The 17,467-nt window shown below is 42.6% G+C and overlaps 2 protein-coding genes across 2 annotated transcripts in view; one reads left to right on the top strand and one right to left on the bottom strand.

The window, feature by feature from the left end:
* LOC119371757 (WASH complex subunit 5) overlaps window positions 1-2,826 on the top strand; it is a 33,330-nt gene extending 30,504 nt beyond the window's left edge. Inside the window, exon 27 of the mRNA XM_037642220.2 lies at window positions 2,638-2,826. Coding sequence (XP_037498148.1) covers window positions 2,638-2,694 — 57 coding nt within the window. The 3' untranslated portion in view covers window positions 2,695-2,826. The remainder of the gene's footprint in view (window positions 1-2,637) is intronic.
* Window positions 2,827-3,552: 726 nt separating this feature from the next.
* Window positions 3,553-17,466, bottom strand: LOC119371756 (mitochondrial enolase superfamily member 1). Its single transcript, XM_037642218.2, has 15 exons — window positions 17,273-17,466; window positions 16,823-16,925; window positions 15,384-15,499; window positions 13,690-13,803; window positions 11,798-11,838; window positions 11,678-11,709; window positions 11,550-11,588; window positions 11,145-11,227; window positions 10,425-10,459; window positions 9,455-9,542; window positions 8,545-8,679; window positions 6,648-6,819; window positions 5,754-5,853; window positions 4,665-4,746; window positions 3,553-3,739 (listed from the first exon to the last, which is right to left on the bottom strand). The coding sequence occupies exons 1-15, from the start codon at window positions 17,354-17,356 to the stop codon at window positions 3,644-3,646; spliced, it is 1,320 nt and encodes a 439-aa protein (XP_037498146.1). The 5' UTR covers window positions 17,357-17,466; the 3' UTR covers window positions 3,553-3,643.
* Between the last annotated feature and the right edge of the window lies 1 nt (window position 17,467).

Raw genomic sequence — 17,467 nt, 5'->3', positions numbered from 1 at the left:
ATGTCTTTTCTTTTTGCATGCTTGCTTTCTTTCTCCACCCTTCTTTCTCTCTTTCCCACATCCTTGCCTCCTGGTGTAGAGTGGCAAACATAAGTTTGAATTCCGATTAACCTCCCTGCCTTTCCTTCATTTGTAACTCTCTCTTCCTAAGAGGCAGTTCTCTCCAGTTAAAATTACTGTGCAGTCATCACAGTGCTGTGGTGCTGAATCAGACAACGCGATAGCCACGGGTCGACATGCTCACTTAACAGTACGCTCACTCATACCCACTGATACTCACTTCAAACATATGAGTGTGTGCGAGTATCGAAGAACATGAGTATATAGGAGTAATGAGTGAGTTCCGGCAAATGTGGATGTACGCGAGTACAAATATGAGTGTGTGTGGGTACAAATGTGAGCGAATGTGAGTGTACATGCATACAAATGTGAGCAAATGTGACTGTACGCGAGTACAAATGTGAGTGAATTTGACTGTATGTGAGCACAAATGTGAGCGAATGTGTGTGTAGAGTACTAACGTGAGCAAATGTGATTGTACACGAGTACAAATGTGAGTGTACGTGACTACAAATGCAATTGAATATGAATGAATGCGAGTACAAATGCAAGCAAATGTGAGTAAACGCGAGTACAAATTTGAGCGAATTTGAGTGTATGTGAGCACAAATGTGAGGAAATGTGAGCTTACACGAATACAAATGTGAGCGAATGTGAGTGTACAGGAGCACAAATGTGAGCAAATGTGATTATACACAAGTACAAATGTGGGTGAATGTGAATGTACGCGATGTCAAATGTGAGCAAATTTGACTGTACATGAGTACGAATGTGAGAAAATGTGAATGTATGCAAGTACAAATGCGAGCAAATGTGAGTGAATGCAGTACAAATGTGAGGGTATGTGAGCACAAATGTGACTGTGCGTGAGTACAGATGTGAGCAATGTGACTGTACCCAAGTACAAATGTGAGTGAACGCGAGTACAAGTGCGAGTGAATATGAGCACAAATGTGAGGAAATGTGAGCGTACACGAGTACAAATGTTAGCAAATGTGAGTGCACAGGAGTACAAATGTGAGCGAATGTGAATACACAAGTACAAATGTGAGCGAATGTGAATACACAAGTACAAATGTGGGCGAATGTGAAGTACGCAAGTAAAAATGCGAGCAAATGTGAGTGAATGCGAGTACAAATGTGAGTGTATGTGAGCACAGATGTGAGTGTACATCAGCACAAATGTGAGCGAATGTGATTGTACGCGAGTTTAAATGTGAGCAAATGTGACTGTACATAGTACAGATGGGAGTGGATGGATTGCATTTGTACATGAGTACAAATGCAAGGAAGTGTGACTGTACATGAGTACAAATGTGAGAGAATGTGAATGTACGCAAGTACAAATTCGAGTAAATGTAAGTGAACGCGAGTACAAATGTGAGTGAATGTGAGTGTACGTGAGCACAAATGTGAGGAAATGTGAGTGTACACAAGTGCAAATGTGAGTGAACGCCAAGCTTGAAAAATAGTATGAATCACATTTCTCTCAAGCTGCTGACCTGTGGTGATAGTGCGTATTATCTCAAAGGGATGCCATGTTGGGTGATTTGGCATTGTCTGGTGAAGTTACATGCAAGGCTCAAGCCTTCTTAGTTGAAATTGTAGCGGGATTGCATAAGAGAGTTTGCCTTGTGCAGTGAAGTGCAGTGCTGTGCCAAGTTACACGAGGCATTTATAAACCAGTGATGAGGTTAAAAAGAAAAGTTAAAACTGTACTGCCAGTGGTTCACTCTTTATTAATGCTTAGATTTCAGCATTTCTTTGTTGTTATCATTATGTCTTTTACACGTTACTTTGTTCCTTTGTGTTCTGTAATGACATGATAGAGGCTGTACGTTACGTACACGGGTGGGTTATACGAATGAGAATGTGGTACAATAAAATATTATGTTAACTAAGATGGAACATATGAGATAAAGCTGAAGTTTGTCTCACTGATGACAGCATGTAATTAGTATGTGCTTATAATGAATATTCGTTTAACAAAAGTACTTTCGTTCTAGGTATAACTTCATTAGGACAATGTTTGTGCGTATCCTGCCTGCTACATTTGCTACTTTCCTAGTTGTTTTTCAATAGTAATTTCTAAGGCCAAGCCGAATACAAGTCCAATAGTGCTGTAAGCAAATTGAATTGAATCAGATATTGATTACCTTTCAATTGTTAAACAGCTGTTTTAATATGAAGCGATGTTCACGCCTTGATATCCAGAATAATTAGCATTAAAAGCACAACTGAAGCATCAGGAACAATATGTGAATTTTTGGCATCTACAGAACTTTTCTGAGAGTTCAGATAATTGATGTGTAGCTAGTAAAGTCTGGCTCCCCGAGAGACGTAGCCTGCTGCACAATATAAGCTCTCAGGTTTCATGCCAACAAAGATGAAATTTATTACACTGTCGCAGCATTTTTTGTTTATTTCGGTGCAGTTGACATTCTGAAATATTTCGCGGACTGTTTGAAAGTTATTTGCATTTACAAATAGCGACCACCCAACTCAGTTTTTTAATATTCCCACACCGCTACGCATGTCTAAAGCATTTTTTTTTCTTCGGTTGCGTCTCTTGCGCAGGTGGTGCTCAACTATGTTCCTGACTACACATTTGACCAGTTTAGGTCATCGTCCTAGTCCACGTGGTGCTCAGTCAAGTGAGCACTTGCTGAATTTAGATTGTTGCGAAGCATTCCGGTGCCATCATTTGCGTTCTGAGGGCTGTAAGATACAAAAACGCTAAAATAAACTGTAATATATGTCTCCTTTCTTTTTTGCTATTTCTGAATCTGCTCATTACTTTGTAGGGCCAACAAGTCTTCGTTCACCTCTGCACCCCTGACACCAGAAAAAATGTGCACTGGCACAGCGAATGTTTAGTTGAGATGCAGCCTTCTTAGCCTCAAGAAAAGACACTGGGAAATTTATGTGTGGACGTTTGCTTCTGAAATTATTTGTCATGTATTGATGTGCTTATCAAGAATATTACATTGTAGGAAATACCAGCCCAAATCTGACAGTCACAAACAAAAAAGAAAATTGACTATGAGCAGGTATGTTAGTGATTGTACTTAGAAGATACCAGGTGATCTACGTACAAGTGCCTTGCTGTTATGCGCCAGTCATGTGAATCGCTGACCAAATCTTTCATTTTTATAGCATGGCAAGCTAAGCGCAGTCAACGCAGTGGTCAGTTAAAGATGCAGTGCTTCAGCTACTGCTTAGTATAAACAATTCTGTTTTTACATAGCAGTGCTTTGAGTTGTGTACAGGGAACACCAACTGTATGTTCTTTTAGCACCTCAAGCAGGTTATAGGGACATTTTGCCAATGTAGGTGGAGTATCCATATAATTTCTATCACAGTAATAGTTTGATCATTGACCAACAGGCGTTCCATTGTGATGTCTGTGTTGATTGTACTTCATTCAGATGCATTCTTGGTTGCCGTCGTGATCAGTTGGAACTGGAACGTTAGATTGACAAATGCACTCCATTCCTTTCAACTTCCTCACTTGAGCAACACACTTTTATTCAATTTGGACCTTTGGAGTGTTGTTTGCTGCCTGTGGAGTGTTCTCGCGCCTTCAGCGTATCCTCGGGAAATTTCTCCAGTAGGATCCATTCGGGTAGCTGTACTGCTCAATGGATGATTCCCACATCTCACAACCGTAGCCCGGCACCTGAAAAATAAAAAAAAAAATAAAAAGTTGTTCAGGTCATATAAGACGGTGAAGACTGTGAACAAGTGAAAAAGGCTTTTTTTCTGATGACTACTATCAGTGCTTCGAAATGTCATTTCATTTAAGAATTAAAGCAAAATTGTAAGTACTGTAGGAAGCGGTATTCTTATTTAAGACTTCGTACTTTTTGTAAATATTGCTGAAAGTCGAGGAGTTCAGAGAAAATTGAAGCATTGCGAATCCAAAACTCTGCACCAAAAACGGATATCGCAGTTTTGTAACCTGCACTCGGTAAAGCATTGAAACGGACAAACTTGCTATCAGAATTTTCAACCGGTGTGAAATGTTTCACATTGCTTACGAGATTTGTGTAATAGTCGTTCTTGCAGATTAGCGGTTTATTTCAGAGCGGCGTATAACATCAGTTTGTGTACGCTTTAGATGTTTTAATAGTTGCCACTTACAAAGTTTCAATACGTTTACTAATTAGAAAGTTACATAGTTAAAAACATGGCACGCGAGGTTTTCGATTTTGCAGTTTTCAGAAATTTTTGTTTGTGTTGACGACCCTTAAAAATAATGATACGCTTCTGGCAGGCGCAAGATTTTAACTTTATGCAGCAGATCTTGTCAAATTAATGCAATGAAGAGAAAACAATTCCTCCATTTCCGTGTAAGTAGACCGTCATTGTAACGAAGTCATCGAGACAGGAGATGGACTTTGTTATAAGTGATATTTTGTTAACAGGAGAGAAGCTGTGAGATTTAGCTAACGCGGGAGCACGAAAAATTTTGAATATTGCCGCACATATTTTCCAAACAAACTGATCTCATTAATGAGGGTTTACTGTACTTAGGTAGGCGATCCTGTGCTATGGCTTCTTCTTAAGAGCTTCGTAAGAGTCATGATGCGCAAAACTCATACCTGCGGTGGCATGTAGCATCCGTTCTGGATGAGAACCGGGCTCTTGAAGTGCTCATGCAGGTGACTCACATATTCGATTTCTCTGGAAAGCACAAAAAAATGTCATAAGAGTGTGCAAGGCCACATTGTCTCGTTGTTAACTTTTGAACACTGCCTGGGCTGGAATGGACGCAAGAGGTGCAATCAATGTCATACAACAACTTGGCTGTGTCCCATTCACTCATTTGTTGATTTTTAAATGACTCTCAGCCCCATTCAAAGACCTGTGGTAGCACACAACTTGCATGTCTGAAGCTGTAGCCCAAAAGGCACAATTAGCACAATATTGTAATGATCCACTAAGTATCCCAGCTTATCTATTTTAATGAAAAAATAGTTGTACTAAAAATTTCCTGTGGTAAATACTTTGCAGTTGTGTCCTGTCAGTTAGGTTGCTTGAATAGTCAAACACTAGCATTTTCAACATAAACTGCATAGTGACATTAGTGAGCCGCCAAAGCTAAAATAACTGGCCTTGTCACTGGTCACTTTAACGCACTTCCTAATTATTAGTAGTGTTATCTGTTCATCAGAAACCTTGGGCTTAGCACCAGCTTCAAGAAATTAGTCTTCAGGATTTGTGGTGAAATAAGATTACGCTTTATGTAGCAGCGAGCAACATTTTTCGGTGTTCATGAGTGTTGACTGTAATGTTAATGCATTTTGCCGCATTCCTAGGAGTGTATTTCTTGAATGCTGTGCAGTGCAATCTCTTCACCTAGAAATGGCACTGTGCGTCAGGCTCCAAGACAATTTCAAACTGCCAAGGTTTACGTGACCGTCTTGTGCCAGTGGTCCTCGGTGACTGTCTTGATTGTATGTAAAATCACCTGAGTGGTACCAGATAGTCTGTACGTTGGCCTCCGAATTCCTTAGCTAGTCAGTTCACTGAGAAGTCGTGTCTCGAGTCAGCAACTATAACCCGGTTGAAATCGACGCATAATTTATGCGACCATGATTCATTCTAGAGACTGTTCATTCTTTGATGTCTACTGGTCAGAGCTTGCTAAGGCAACTGCGCGGTTCATCAATGCATTATTTTCTGCTCACCGGTTGTCCTTCGTGCCCGAGACGGCAATGTAGTCCCAGAAGGACAAGTGTTGGACTAGTTCGCAGAGGCCCACACCACCAGCATGGGGGCAAACTGGCACTGCATAGGACGTGAAAGACAGTGTGCACTTAGTAACAGTCATTGAATTTCATGGTTGTGCTTTCACAGGCCTTTCATAGATCATAGATACACCAACGCAGTGACAGTGTACATGTATACGTACTTATTTGTACACGTCGCATTAATTGAATGCTTCTGTATGGGCCTTACCAAGTACCTGTGCACACAACGATAACGTAATTGTAGTTGTGTATTCATGCAGCGCTGATGGAACAAAGTGGAAACTAGCAAAGTGGTTTCGGCAAAATATTGAATGCTTGTCATGAACACCGCCTTGGGTGCATTCGTGACGTGTAAGGCAGTGTTCGTGACATGTACACTAAAAGCTTGAAAAACGTATTTGGAAAATGTAAAATTAGCACATATGCAGAAAACTGAGCGAATTTTGCAAATTCCAAAACTTCAGCACTAGAAAAAAAAGGCACGAACGCATGACGCAATATGGGCTTAACACAGTCAGAATCTACGTGAGCTAAAGACAGAGCACGCGGGTGACCTGTCTTGTACATGTGAGCTAGAGAATCCCTGTCTGTCATCTTGTCAAGTTGCTAAACAAAGGTATACATAATACATAATGATCCTTGCAAGTGGCACTTCATCACATTAAAAAATACAAAAGAAATGTATGCCTGAATTTAACACCGTACACCTCGTGGTTCACGCCTCCCCACCCCATTAAAAATTTAGACAGAGCCCGTAATTTCAATTTCTGGGGAAACCCCTGATCGTGGCCATTGTTCTGGATGTGTGAATCAAGCCTAAGTGTGTCTCACCCTTGCACTTGGCTGCCATCAGAATGACAGCGAGGATCTCGTTGACACCTCCCAGCCGGCAGCTGTCGATTTGGCAGAACTGCATGGCTCCGGACTGCAGGAACTGCTTGAACATCACCCGGTTGTGGCACTGCTCACCCGTAGCCACTCCGATGCCCAGGGGAGCCAGGGCCTACAGTGTGAAATTAATAGTACACATCGCGTTGCTTAGAAAAGTGATGAAAAAGTGTAAAAACTCAACCTCATGAGACCAACCGACAATGAAGCTAAGGGAGGTATGGCGGCATTACTCGTATGTTTAGCTGTAGTTGTAGTAATTATGACATAACTGGAACGGAATTAAAGTGGATGAAAAAATTACACCATTTCCCTCTAGAGGGGACCATGAAGCGATGCGAAGCCGGAGCACTTGCACGATCGCGTTCAGTTGGCGTTCATTGGGCATGCTATCGACCTCGCATCGTGGAACGCGAAGAGGAACGCTACGCGCGTCTTGTCTTCCCTCTAGCCTGGCCGTTAATTCTCACAGGGAGAGCGAGGAACGCGGTCGACAGGCGTGCGAGAGGGGGGCAGTGTAGGAGAGGAGAGAGAGAGGGGGAAAAGACGCGCATGCGCTGGCGCTCATCACGGTGTTGCGCAGGAGAAAATTTCGGCATGTTTAGCCCGCGTTTTTGAGGGGGAGGGGAGAGGGTGGGTGGAGAGGGGAAAGGGGAGAGTAGAAGTGGAGAGGAGGTGTGTGGAGAGGGTATGCGCATGCGCAGTAAGGGTGGTCACGCCGCACACCACCACCACCACCACCGGTTTGAACTCCGCTATAAGATGCTTTGCATCTAAAATCAACTTGCCACAGGTAGGGACCGAATCTACAACCTTCAGATAACACGTCCAATGCTCTACAGCAGTGGTCATCCTCTCATCCACTTTATTGCATATTTATATTTGTGTAATCCTGTAAGTGTTTAGCCAGTGCTGCCCGCAGCCATGACGGCGAGTGTGGAACACTCTTTTGTTGTTTAACTACAGTTAAAACATACGGGTAAGGCTCCCTATATCTTAGCCTCAGTGTCTGTTTGTTTCACTAGGTTGAGTCTAAATAAAGGAAATGAGCACTCAATTAACCACCCGCCTCCATAACAGTGTGAAGGTACCAGTGCACTTATTCAGGGTCATCTATAACACGTGGGAAATCTCGGTCTTAATAACACATCTCCAACGTGACACTTTGTCGCGACAGCAATTGCACAGACGTTCAAGATGTCTTCATGCTGTTGTCATCACCGAGGTGTCACGTTATCAATAACGTGCACAACTCGCATGTGGCAGGTAAGAAGGCCTCCCCCTGAGATGCGAGAGACAACGTACGGCGATTTTAGCTGCAAGAATGACAAATGCCAAGTGGATGCATTGTCACGTTCTACTCAATCAGCTCTGCAGCAAAACCGGGGCAGCATCTAGTTCTTCGCCGCTGACATGAGTATTGATCGCACAAACACCAGCATTCCTTCTGTGCTGCTATCGGAAGGAACCGTTAATGACGAGCTGCAAATGCCTACGGCTTTCCATTAGCCTCATGTCAAGCATAACTTAGGCATGACATCGCTTGCCTCCAGTGCCGTTGCCAAAGCTCCGCAACACAGAAACACACGCATTTTGAGATGCCTACCAGAGTGCATTAAGCAGCAGCAGTTTCATTGCACACGCAAAACCTCATTGCTCAAGCATGGCTTCAGCACCTTAGTCTCCATCAACGATTCAGCTTCCCTTTCCTCACGTAAGTATATATACACATTCTAGCATTGATTTCAGATGAAATGCAAGCACTGGGGCGACAAGGAAAATTCAATACCCTCTGAAATGTAGTTGTTTCTGCTCTTTGTGGACGTCTCGAGCGGCTTACCTTTGAGATCGTGGCATGGCCGAGGATGTCGTCTGGTGACGTCGGCTCCTCGATCCAGTGAATTCCAAAGCCGGATAGCTCCTTCATCCAGTAAATGGCTTCCTTGACATCCCAATACTGGTTGGCATCTACCATCTGTTTAACGAAAACCGTCAGTAAAAAAAAATATAGCTAGCAATACTCAGTTAATTTTCGTTTACATAAAAAGGGCTGGTCAGCTCGCTTACCCAAAATTCAATAAGTCAATCGTGTTAACCTAATTTTAAATGCAGAATAAGCAGTAAATCTAAATCAAATTTATTGTTGCATCTTTTCCAACAATTCATTTAATTTGTTAGTTGCTGTTCAAATTGGCTATCTTAGTAGCGCATTGTTTATCATGACCGATGTTGCAGCTGAATATAATTACATCAACACCACAGCCCCAGCATTTCGTTTGTTAGGGTTCGGAAACCATGGTCTTGAACGATAGGCATCTTAATATAGCACCAGTTTGGACAAACGCAATTAAAAAGAAAACGAGGCAACAGGTGATGGTTTCACGCCTCTTGTTATGGAAGACTGTCACACCAGCAGGTAACGATTTCACTGGTATTGTGTTCCTCTTACAATTATTAATTGAAATTTGCACCCAATGAGTCCATTGTTCCAAGACCCTGACCAAGTAGTTCACTTTCGCATACTCCTGAAATGTGTTACTGTATCGGAACAGTGTCGGTAGATAAAGTTCAGTGGCATTATGGGTAAACAGTAGGTTTGCTAAAACAAGTTACTCATGTTGTTGGCAATATCTACTGGGCTACTCAAGATGGCACATTGCTCAGGTCATTGGAAATCATCTGTCCATAACCTCATTATCTTGGCCCACACATATTGCATAGCATTTCAGGCATGGAACATTTGGTCTCACCAGCTCGCATTTCTCGCCGATTGTCGATCGGACTACTTGCAACCGCCTCTTGTCGTCGGCGAGGTTCCGACCAACTTTCACCTTGAAGCTGTAACAAGCCCATTTTGTTAGCAATATTGCATTTAGACGAACCACTGATTTGATTTGTTAGAGGTATAAAGGCCTTTATCGATGGCGCTAGTCGACGAAGCACAGCAGCGACAGTCAAGACAGAGCGTGGACTCTGAGCGCGAGGAGTGTGCTGCCCGAGAAGAGCGGAAGAGGACGACCCACTAGTCGCTCGAGAGGGCCTTGCTTTATGCTTGCTTTAGGCTTGAAGTGATGAAAAATGGTTGAGCATGGAATGTTGCTGGAACATGCAATGTTTTGACAAGTTCCCTTGTCGAATGTTGGCTCCAGTGGAGTTCCTCGTCCAACAGCTTTACAACACTTCAGGCCTCAATATTCCTCTGAACATATCTTGTTTTCTTCTATGCCTGAACTGCAAATGTCACACTCAAATGTATACTTGCCAGAATACAATATTTTTATACTAATTTTCTATTTCTGAAACGCGAGTACTTTCTCACTGGCAGTTCTGGGATGACATATTCTCTTGCTTTTTCGAAATTCTCAATTCAACAACCTAACATGCAGCTTCTTTTGAAAAACCAAGTTGAGGTTTGAATGCACATGCAAGGGCTTGCCTAATGATTGCCTTACTGTCTACAGCAGCTCAGCAGCTATGAAGCCTCACTGCCGAGCAAAAAGGTTGCAGATCTGAGTGCTTGCCATAGTGACCACATGAGATATTGGTAAAACTAGCAAAGGCTTTTCTTTTGAGTGCAGACATGACACATGTGGGTTCACTCAAGATTCCTATGCAGTTATGTACTCGTTCGGATGTACATCTTTGCTTGAGTCAGTCTCTGTGCCCGACCTTGTTTCAGGTGTTTGTGATGGAATACAATGGCATAGCTGAAAAGCTTACCTTTTGAACCCCTCCTTAAGGGCGTCTTGACAGAGCTAGAAAGAAAGCACGTTTTAGCTTAGCGTCTGATTTCATTTGAAATAGTGATACCGAAAGCAAACTACTTCAGGAGGTAAGTCCTGAATGTATAAGCTGCCCACAAAACTTCAAAAGTGTTTTTGATGTGCTTTTACATCCTAGCTGCATTTTTGTTTGCCAAAGTGTGTAGCAGACAACGGAATCAAACAAGTTCTAATGCCTAAAACGCAAATTTTTCAGAGGTATGAAATGACTTTTATGACCGTCTAAGAGAGCTTTGTGCAAGAAATTCTTGCAACTGCAAGTTTATGTTGCAATATTTCCTTTTATATGGTTTTGCTGAACAATAATGTTGAGCCTCTATATTAGAAAAATGCTGATATAACGAATTATCGGATATAGCGTGAAAAAAAAGTTCACTGATATCTGGTGAGCATGTGCTTGTCATGAATGGCATTGCGTACAAATGAAGGCATTCAAATGTACGCAAATTCAACAGAGAGTTTGACGACAATGTGCACTTATGCGAACCTTCAACTGACTTCCACTTTACACACTGTAGTGACTTAGTGCTTGTGGATCTTTGCTGCAAAGAACAAGGTCATGGGTTTGGTTCCCTGTGGCAGCAGCCACATTTTGATCTAAGCAAAATTCAAGAACACTGCGATGTTAAATACGATGAATCAGCCAGTGCGTGCTCACCTGTTTAATCTTTTCGTCAGTGTACCCAAGCCAGCCACAGGCAGTTGTGTATGCTGGATAGCCACTTGCCAACAATTCTTTCTCTGTTGTTTTGCGTAAAAAGAAAAAGTGCTGCAAATCACTCCGGTCACTCTTGAGGATTTGGTATCTCCGAAATTTCAACGCACGTTACAAAAGGTGTTTTTTTTTTCTACTATTTGTCAAGTCTCTGCACTGTGGTTGCGAACTCCAATAAACCATCATACACCATTAAGCACTTTAGAGGACGTTGCATTACTTCTAGCAGAAAAGGGAGGCAAGACAATATAGAAGGTCCAATAATGTTTCAGTGATAAGCATCAACAAGTTCAATAGCTTTCAAGTGAAAGAAAGTTATGTTGGATATTTTGTTGGCATTGTGCTCACCTCTTTGAACTTTCCCTTGTTGTTTTTCCTCAAGTATACCTGTAGTTGCACAGAAAGGTGTTACTACCAGCAGCAATAAAATTTTGCAAGAAAAGCCCTTCTTTTACAGATTGTTCCCAAATAATTACCAATGGCCTCCTCTTTTGTCAGCAGGTCAGAACTGAATAAGCAGGAAAAAAAGCCTTTGATAAACTGCTGTGTCACAAGTGTGCGCGTACCACAGCTACAGCTGTGGACTTCCAACTTACATGTATCGGAAATCAATGAGGGACACTATTTCCTGTGGGCTCTGAAAAAGCATGCAATGCAAAAAAAAAAAAACACTATGAGCAATTACCCTTGAATCATGAGCTACATTATGATGGGAAAGGAGATCGTAGCCCATAATTGATAATTGATAAACCATTTCATTCTTATAAAGGTGCAGTGTGTACACATGTATGGTCGTACACTTGCATGGGCATCACTTTGCACACTTTCATGGGCATCAAGCAGAATTGCAAGTGAATGATTAGTGATGAACAAACAGTGCTAGTTGGTGAAATGTTGCAGCCGCTTATATCTGTGCAGCTATAAACTCTAAAATACGCACAAACTATTGTGAAACTAGCATGTTTTGGTCGTGTTATTTGCCATAAATATATTTGTGTTTCACTAACGAGTTTCCATTGAATGAAGTATGGCACAGAATTTGCGGCAATTTACTCGAGGCGAATTTGCGCCGTCGCCGTGATGTTCCGAGAAAAAGGCGCGCCCTGTCGTCGTTTTTTCCCTAGCGTAGTCCTCGATTTTCATTTATTTTCTTTTTTGCGATGTAGTAATCAATTAAGGTCACATAGCGCGTGAGATGTGACAGCGGGTGCGACGGAAAGCGAGCGTGAGTAGAAGCGGGTGGTGGCTTGGTGCGCGCCATACGTCTTCCTTGGCGCCCATTAAAGGGTGGGGGCGTGTCTTTGACAAGTCAACGCGACTGAGAGCGTATATGCGGCCCGCGCGTCTTACGCAGGCGAAATTGTGCAACTCAGAATCCAGCTGGTTTCACCTGGTATTAATTGGGACCAAGTGTTACAGTTACACGTCATAACTTGCGACGGGTGCAAATGCTGAGGGAGACAGACGTACGAGGTGGCTTTTTTTGCGTGTGCTGTCCCCGCGCGTTTTGCGTCGAAAGGCAACGCGAAGCGTTATTTTGCTGACGTCTGCCCGCGCTGTTGATCACGCTGTCGTTTCATGGTTAACGTATAACAAACACGAATAGTGGCAGCACTTCTTAGCGATGAATGCGGCGTAAACAGTTGCGTATAAGCCACGTGTACACATGCCGGATATTTTACGGAGACTTCGAGTAATATCTGAAAATATATCTCTCTTGAAATAGGACACTGTTCCGTGGGATACATGCCATCAACAGTGGCGGCAACGGGGTGATTGAATGATGTTATTGGTCGCCACAACAAACGTTCGATAAGTATCCTCCAAGCTTATAGTTAGCGCGGGCTCATCTTAACTGGAAATCGGAGTCGACTTTTTCGACCCCGAAAAAAAAAAAAAAAAAACGCGATTTCCTGCGTGAACCGTGGCGCAACGAATTCACGCTCGGAGGGCGCGCGAAAACCGAAAGCGGACGGAGCCGCTGTAGCGCCGATTGGCCACCGTCTAGTGACGTAAGTATCGACGTCATCGTATGGGACGCAATCAGTGATGGGACGCGGCCGCACACGCGCGCGCGCGCCTCTCGGTTTCGGTTTCGCGCGCTCTGAGAGCGGGAATTCTTCGCGCCACGGTTCACGCAGGAAATCGCGTTATTCGTAATCAAAAATGGCAATACGGCTTTTACAGAGAGCTCGTCTCAATTCCCACTTACGATGACCCCGCTGAACATAATAGTTTACAATGCACTGATCGTATTATTTTGTTAATTAGTGACTGACGACATGTGTCACTCGTCTCCACGTAGTCTTCATCACGGCGTGTTTCCAACGGAACCATTCATTAATTTCTAGACGGCTTCTTTTGAGTAATACTTCACTTCTCCGCAGAGATGCATGATATAAATTAAGCATACTAACTAGTTTTATATTTATGCACCAATGCGCGCAGTTTTCCCTTTCCTTCATTTTTTTTAAATTAAACGCGTTACCATGTCAGCGAGTAGCTTCCACACTGGCTTGCCCTCAATTTTTCCCCACAAGTCCCAGAGGGCGTTGATGACTCCCGCAGTGGCTAGATGGATGACTCCCTTCTCTGGCCCGATCTGGAAAGGAGAGGGAAATATACGTTCCAACTGGTTGTATTAATCATCTCTGTAAATGGACTGTTAACAGTTATGTTAATAACAGCAATAACAGCAAGTTGTACGGTATTCTCTTTCCCGCGTGTACATATCACGCGTACGCTTGCTTTATTCCTGTCATGTCTGTGTGAAAATCTGTCGTAAAGTGCACACAAGGGTGGATACGTGTTTAATAGGCGAAACAATTAAAGAACGAGCCAACCGAAATCGGACAATGTATGAACGCAATCTTTTACAGCGTCTATAGCATTCGTCACACCTCTTACCCTATGTAAAGATCAACATGACCTGATTCGATATCGCATTTGATGTCGCATACGCGCGAACAAAATATGTGTGGCCAGTTACGACCCCCAACCCCCCTCTGCCCCCCCCCCCCTTTTATTTGCGTCATGACACACATGTGCAACGACATCGTATGGGATTCCCAGCTACTTCTCTAGACTACAAATGCGTGTAACGCGATAGAATTCGTCGCAGCTGGCTTTGCCGCAATAGTAGGCTATGTGCAGAGAAGACTACTTCCTGTGACCCATTTCGGTTTTTTGTAATTAGATCCGCGAGCGTTCTTTACATATTTATTTGTGCGTGCGTGCGTGCGTGCGTGCGTGCGTGCGCGCGCGCGCGCCACTTTTGTACAAGGCAACGGAGAATCGTGCCTACAATTGTTATACAGCACAGTACAAATAAGATTGACGATAATTATGAACATAAATGAATAGTTGCAAATCTAAAACTGAGGTACCATTTCAAATCTAAACTAACTTTAGTTGCGAATCTAAAGTACCGTTTGACCGATGACAAAGTACTAAAAAAAGTTGGCATTTCAGCAGTCAGGATCGACTTCCTTGACTGGCGACCATTATCGTTAGGTAATTCATGGTAAATGATCATATGAGTCGATCGTGACTGATGATCACCAGTCATTATTGCAAGATCACCAGTCACGGTTGCAAGTTTAGTCGTGATTACTTGTACACTTATCATTTTTAAAGGAATACTAAAGAGCAAAACGTTTTTTCTCGTATTAGTAAATTACTCTTCCACAATACCAAACACATCGTTTGACTTGAGAAGACTCTTGGTAAACGAGAAAACGCGCGAAAAGAAAATGCGGGTGGCGACGCCACCTCGTAGTTCCCGCACCAGTCGCCGTGACGTCATAGATTTTCATAGCGTCTAGTAGGGCCGCCTACGTAGTTCCTAATCGGCAATAATGAAGTGCATTGTTTTCCGAATGAGCCAGAGAGTTAACATATGCCAAATTTCAGGAAATTTCGTTGAGCCAGTGTCGCCAAAGATACGAAAGAACACTTTGAAAGCCATAACGTTACCATCGGAGATTTATGCGGGAAATTTAAATGTAAAGCTTTTGACATTGATTTTCTCAACTGTTAATAAACCTGTGGTAGTGAAATTAACGACGGTAGAGTTTTCCAGGGTGTAATTTTTGTCTAAAATTTATTGTTTCACTTCAGTGTCCCTTTAAAGTCACGGTTATTATTGAGCACATCGGGATCACTACACAGGCAGCGCCTCACCCATCGCAGCTGGCTGTCGCTGGTGAGTTTGCGCCAGAACTGCCCGAAGTTCGTGAATATGGAGTCCAGCGAAACGTCTTCCACGAGCGGGGCGAGGGCACGGACAGCGGCCACCACTGCGTCGAGTGTGGACAAAATATCACTCCGTGCATGTGCGAATGAAAAAATAATAAAGGAAAGAAAGCAGCCACACAATAGAGATTTCGTTGTTTCCATAGGCTAACACAAACTATAATAATAATAATAGTTATAGTAGCAGGAGCAGCCGTAGTATCATATGTTGTTATTTGGAACAGATTCTACAGCTAGCCTTTGGAGCGATGAACTCGAGCCATTCGTTCAGATAAACAATAAGTTTCGACTTATTAGAATAATGTGAGAAATCCAGGCACTGGTTTCTATACAAGGTGTCCCAGCATGCACCACACTTTTTTTTCTTCCTTTTTTTTTTAATGCAGAGCTATTGAAACAAATTTGAGCATATCAGCAGCATCCCGAAGAATCGTTTGACATATCTTTTTTTTGCCTATAATTATTTTATAACGAACATTAGCGCTTCAAACACCGGCATTTATAATCCTTTACTTAAGATAGCACCCACCTCGACTTGTAGTTAGGCTGTTTAGCTAATCCGCAAATTACCGCATATTATTCGATATCATTGCTATATAACAATAAGGTACGGCGTTTCTGTGGTTTATTTTTTGTCGAAAGTCGGTGGGTGTGTTTGCGGTGTTTCTTTCTTTTTTATTGTCAGAAATTAGGTATTTATCGGCCGGCATTAAACTTTTTTTTCTGCGTTCCAATAAGTTATTCTGAATTCGCGGAGTTCCCTTTTTGTGTGTGTGTGTGTGCTTTTAACGCTCGTACGTTATAAACTTTAAAACAGGGCCACTAGCCACACAAATAGTACGCATTCAGAACGCTGGAAGCATACCGTTATCACGTGAACTATTTACAAGGACGGTTAGTCAACATTACGCACAGCACGTGCAATGCAGCTTGTGGTAATAATGAACGAAGTTCAAGTTAATAACATTAACACGCATCATTCTACGAATTATTCACTTTTAACAAAGAGAATGTCATTTCCACAGTCTATCCGTTCCTTTTTTTTTTTTTTTTTTGGCTGTCGCGATAGAAAAATTTGTGTTTTTCGAATAAAATCAAGTTGTCCAAAAATTTACCAGTGGATGTATTATTTTCTTTATCAGCTTTTTTTTCTGCTTAAAGCGAAAACACGGAAACCTATTTAAAGTAAATATATAGCATTAGATGGGCGTTATTGTCATTATATATCTTCTGTTCAGGAGCAGATATATATATCTATATATATATATATATATATATATATATATATAGTTAGGATAATAATACGAGCCGATAAATGCGATGCGTAAGTGGTTTATGCATGCGATATATAGTATATAGATACTTACCTACTTCGGTGCCCCGTCCAATCGTGAATGTCAGGCCATGGCCTTGGAAATCAGTGTCGGTGCTAATCACGACGTAGGCGCAGGAGTAGTCGGGATCTGTGTGCTTTTAATATCCGAAGGAAAACGTTCGTGATTGTTCCATAAAGCGTGCGGCTTTTGTACGGATCACGGATATGCAAATGGGCGTTACAGTCGAGAATATTCGAAGCAACTATAAACAAATGACACCAGCTTATAATTATAAACTAGTAGAAGTTAGATTACTAAAACATATCAGCGTGGAAGTCGTGAACAGATGCTTAATGCATGCAGCGAAGTTACTATTGTAAGTTAATTAAGTTGAAGCGGGATGGCGCGCATCAGGCCACAGCGCTTTGACGCATCTTTCTGAGAAGCCGAGCGCCATGCAAATTAAAACACATAACGGGTACACGTTTATTTGGCACTTACCATCGCGTCAGAACCATGACAGCCAAGCGATGTCGGGAAGCGCACGTCATGAGCGTGCACCTTGGTGACGCGGCCGGCAACCATTTTTCTACCCCTCGAAACCTCGATCGTCGCTCGGCGTCGGAGCTCACTGCATCTACTGCGACAGAGCAGAAGAGCGCCGTGATACTCTACCTCAGCCCGAGGGGCCGTCGT

Source organism: Rhipicephalus sanguineus, chromosome 10 (assembly GCF_013339695.2).
Source record: "Rhipicephalus sanguineus isolate Rsan-2018 chromosome 10, BIME_Rsan_1.4, whole genome shotgun sequence".
Taxonomy (NCBI): Eukaryota; Metazoa; Arthropoda; class Arachnida; order Ixodida; family Ixodidae; genus Rhipicephalus; species Rhipicephalus sanguineus.
The sequence above is the reverse complement of the archived record's forward strand: the minus strand, read 5'-3'. Positions and strand labels throughout refer to the sequence as shown.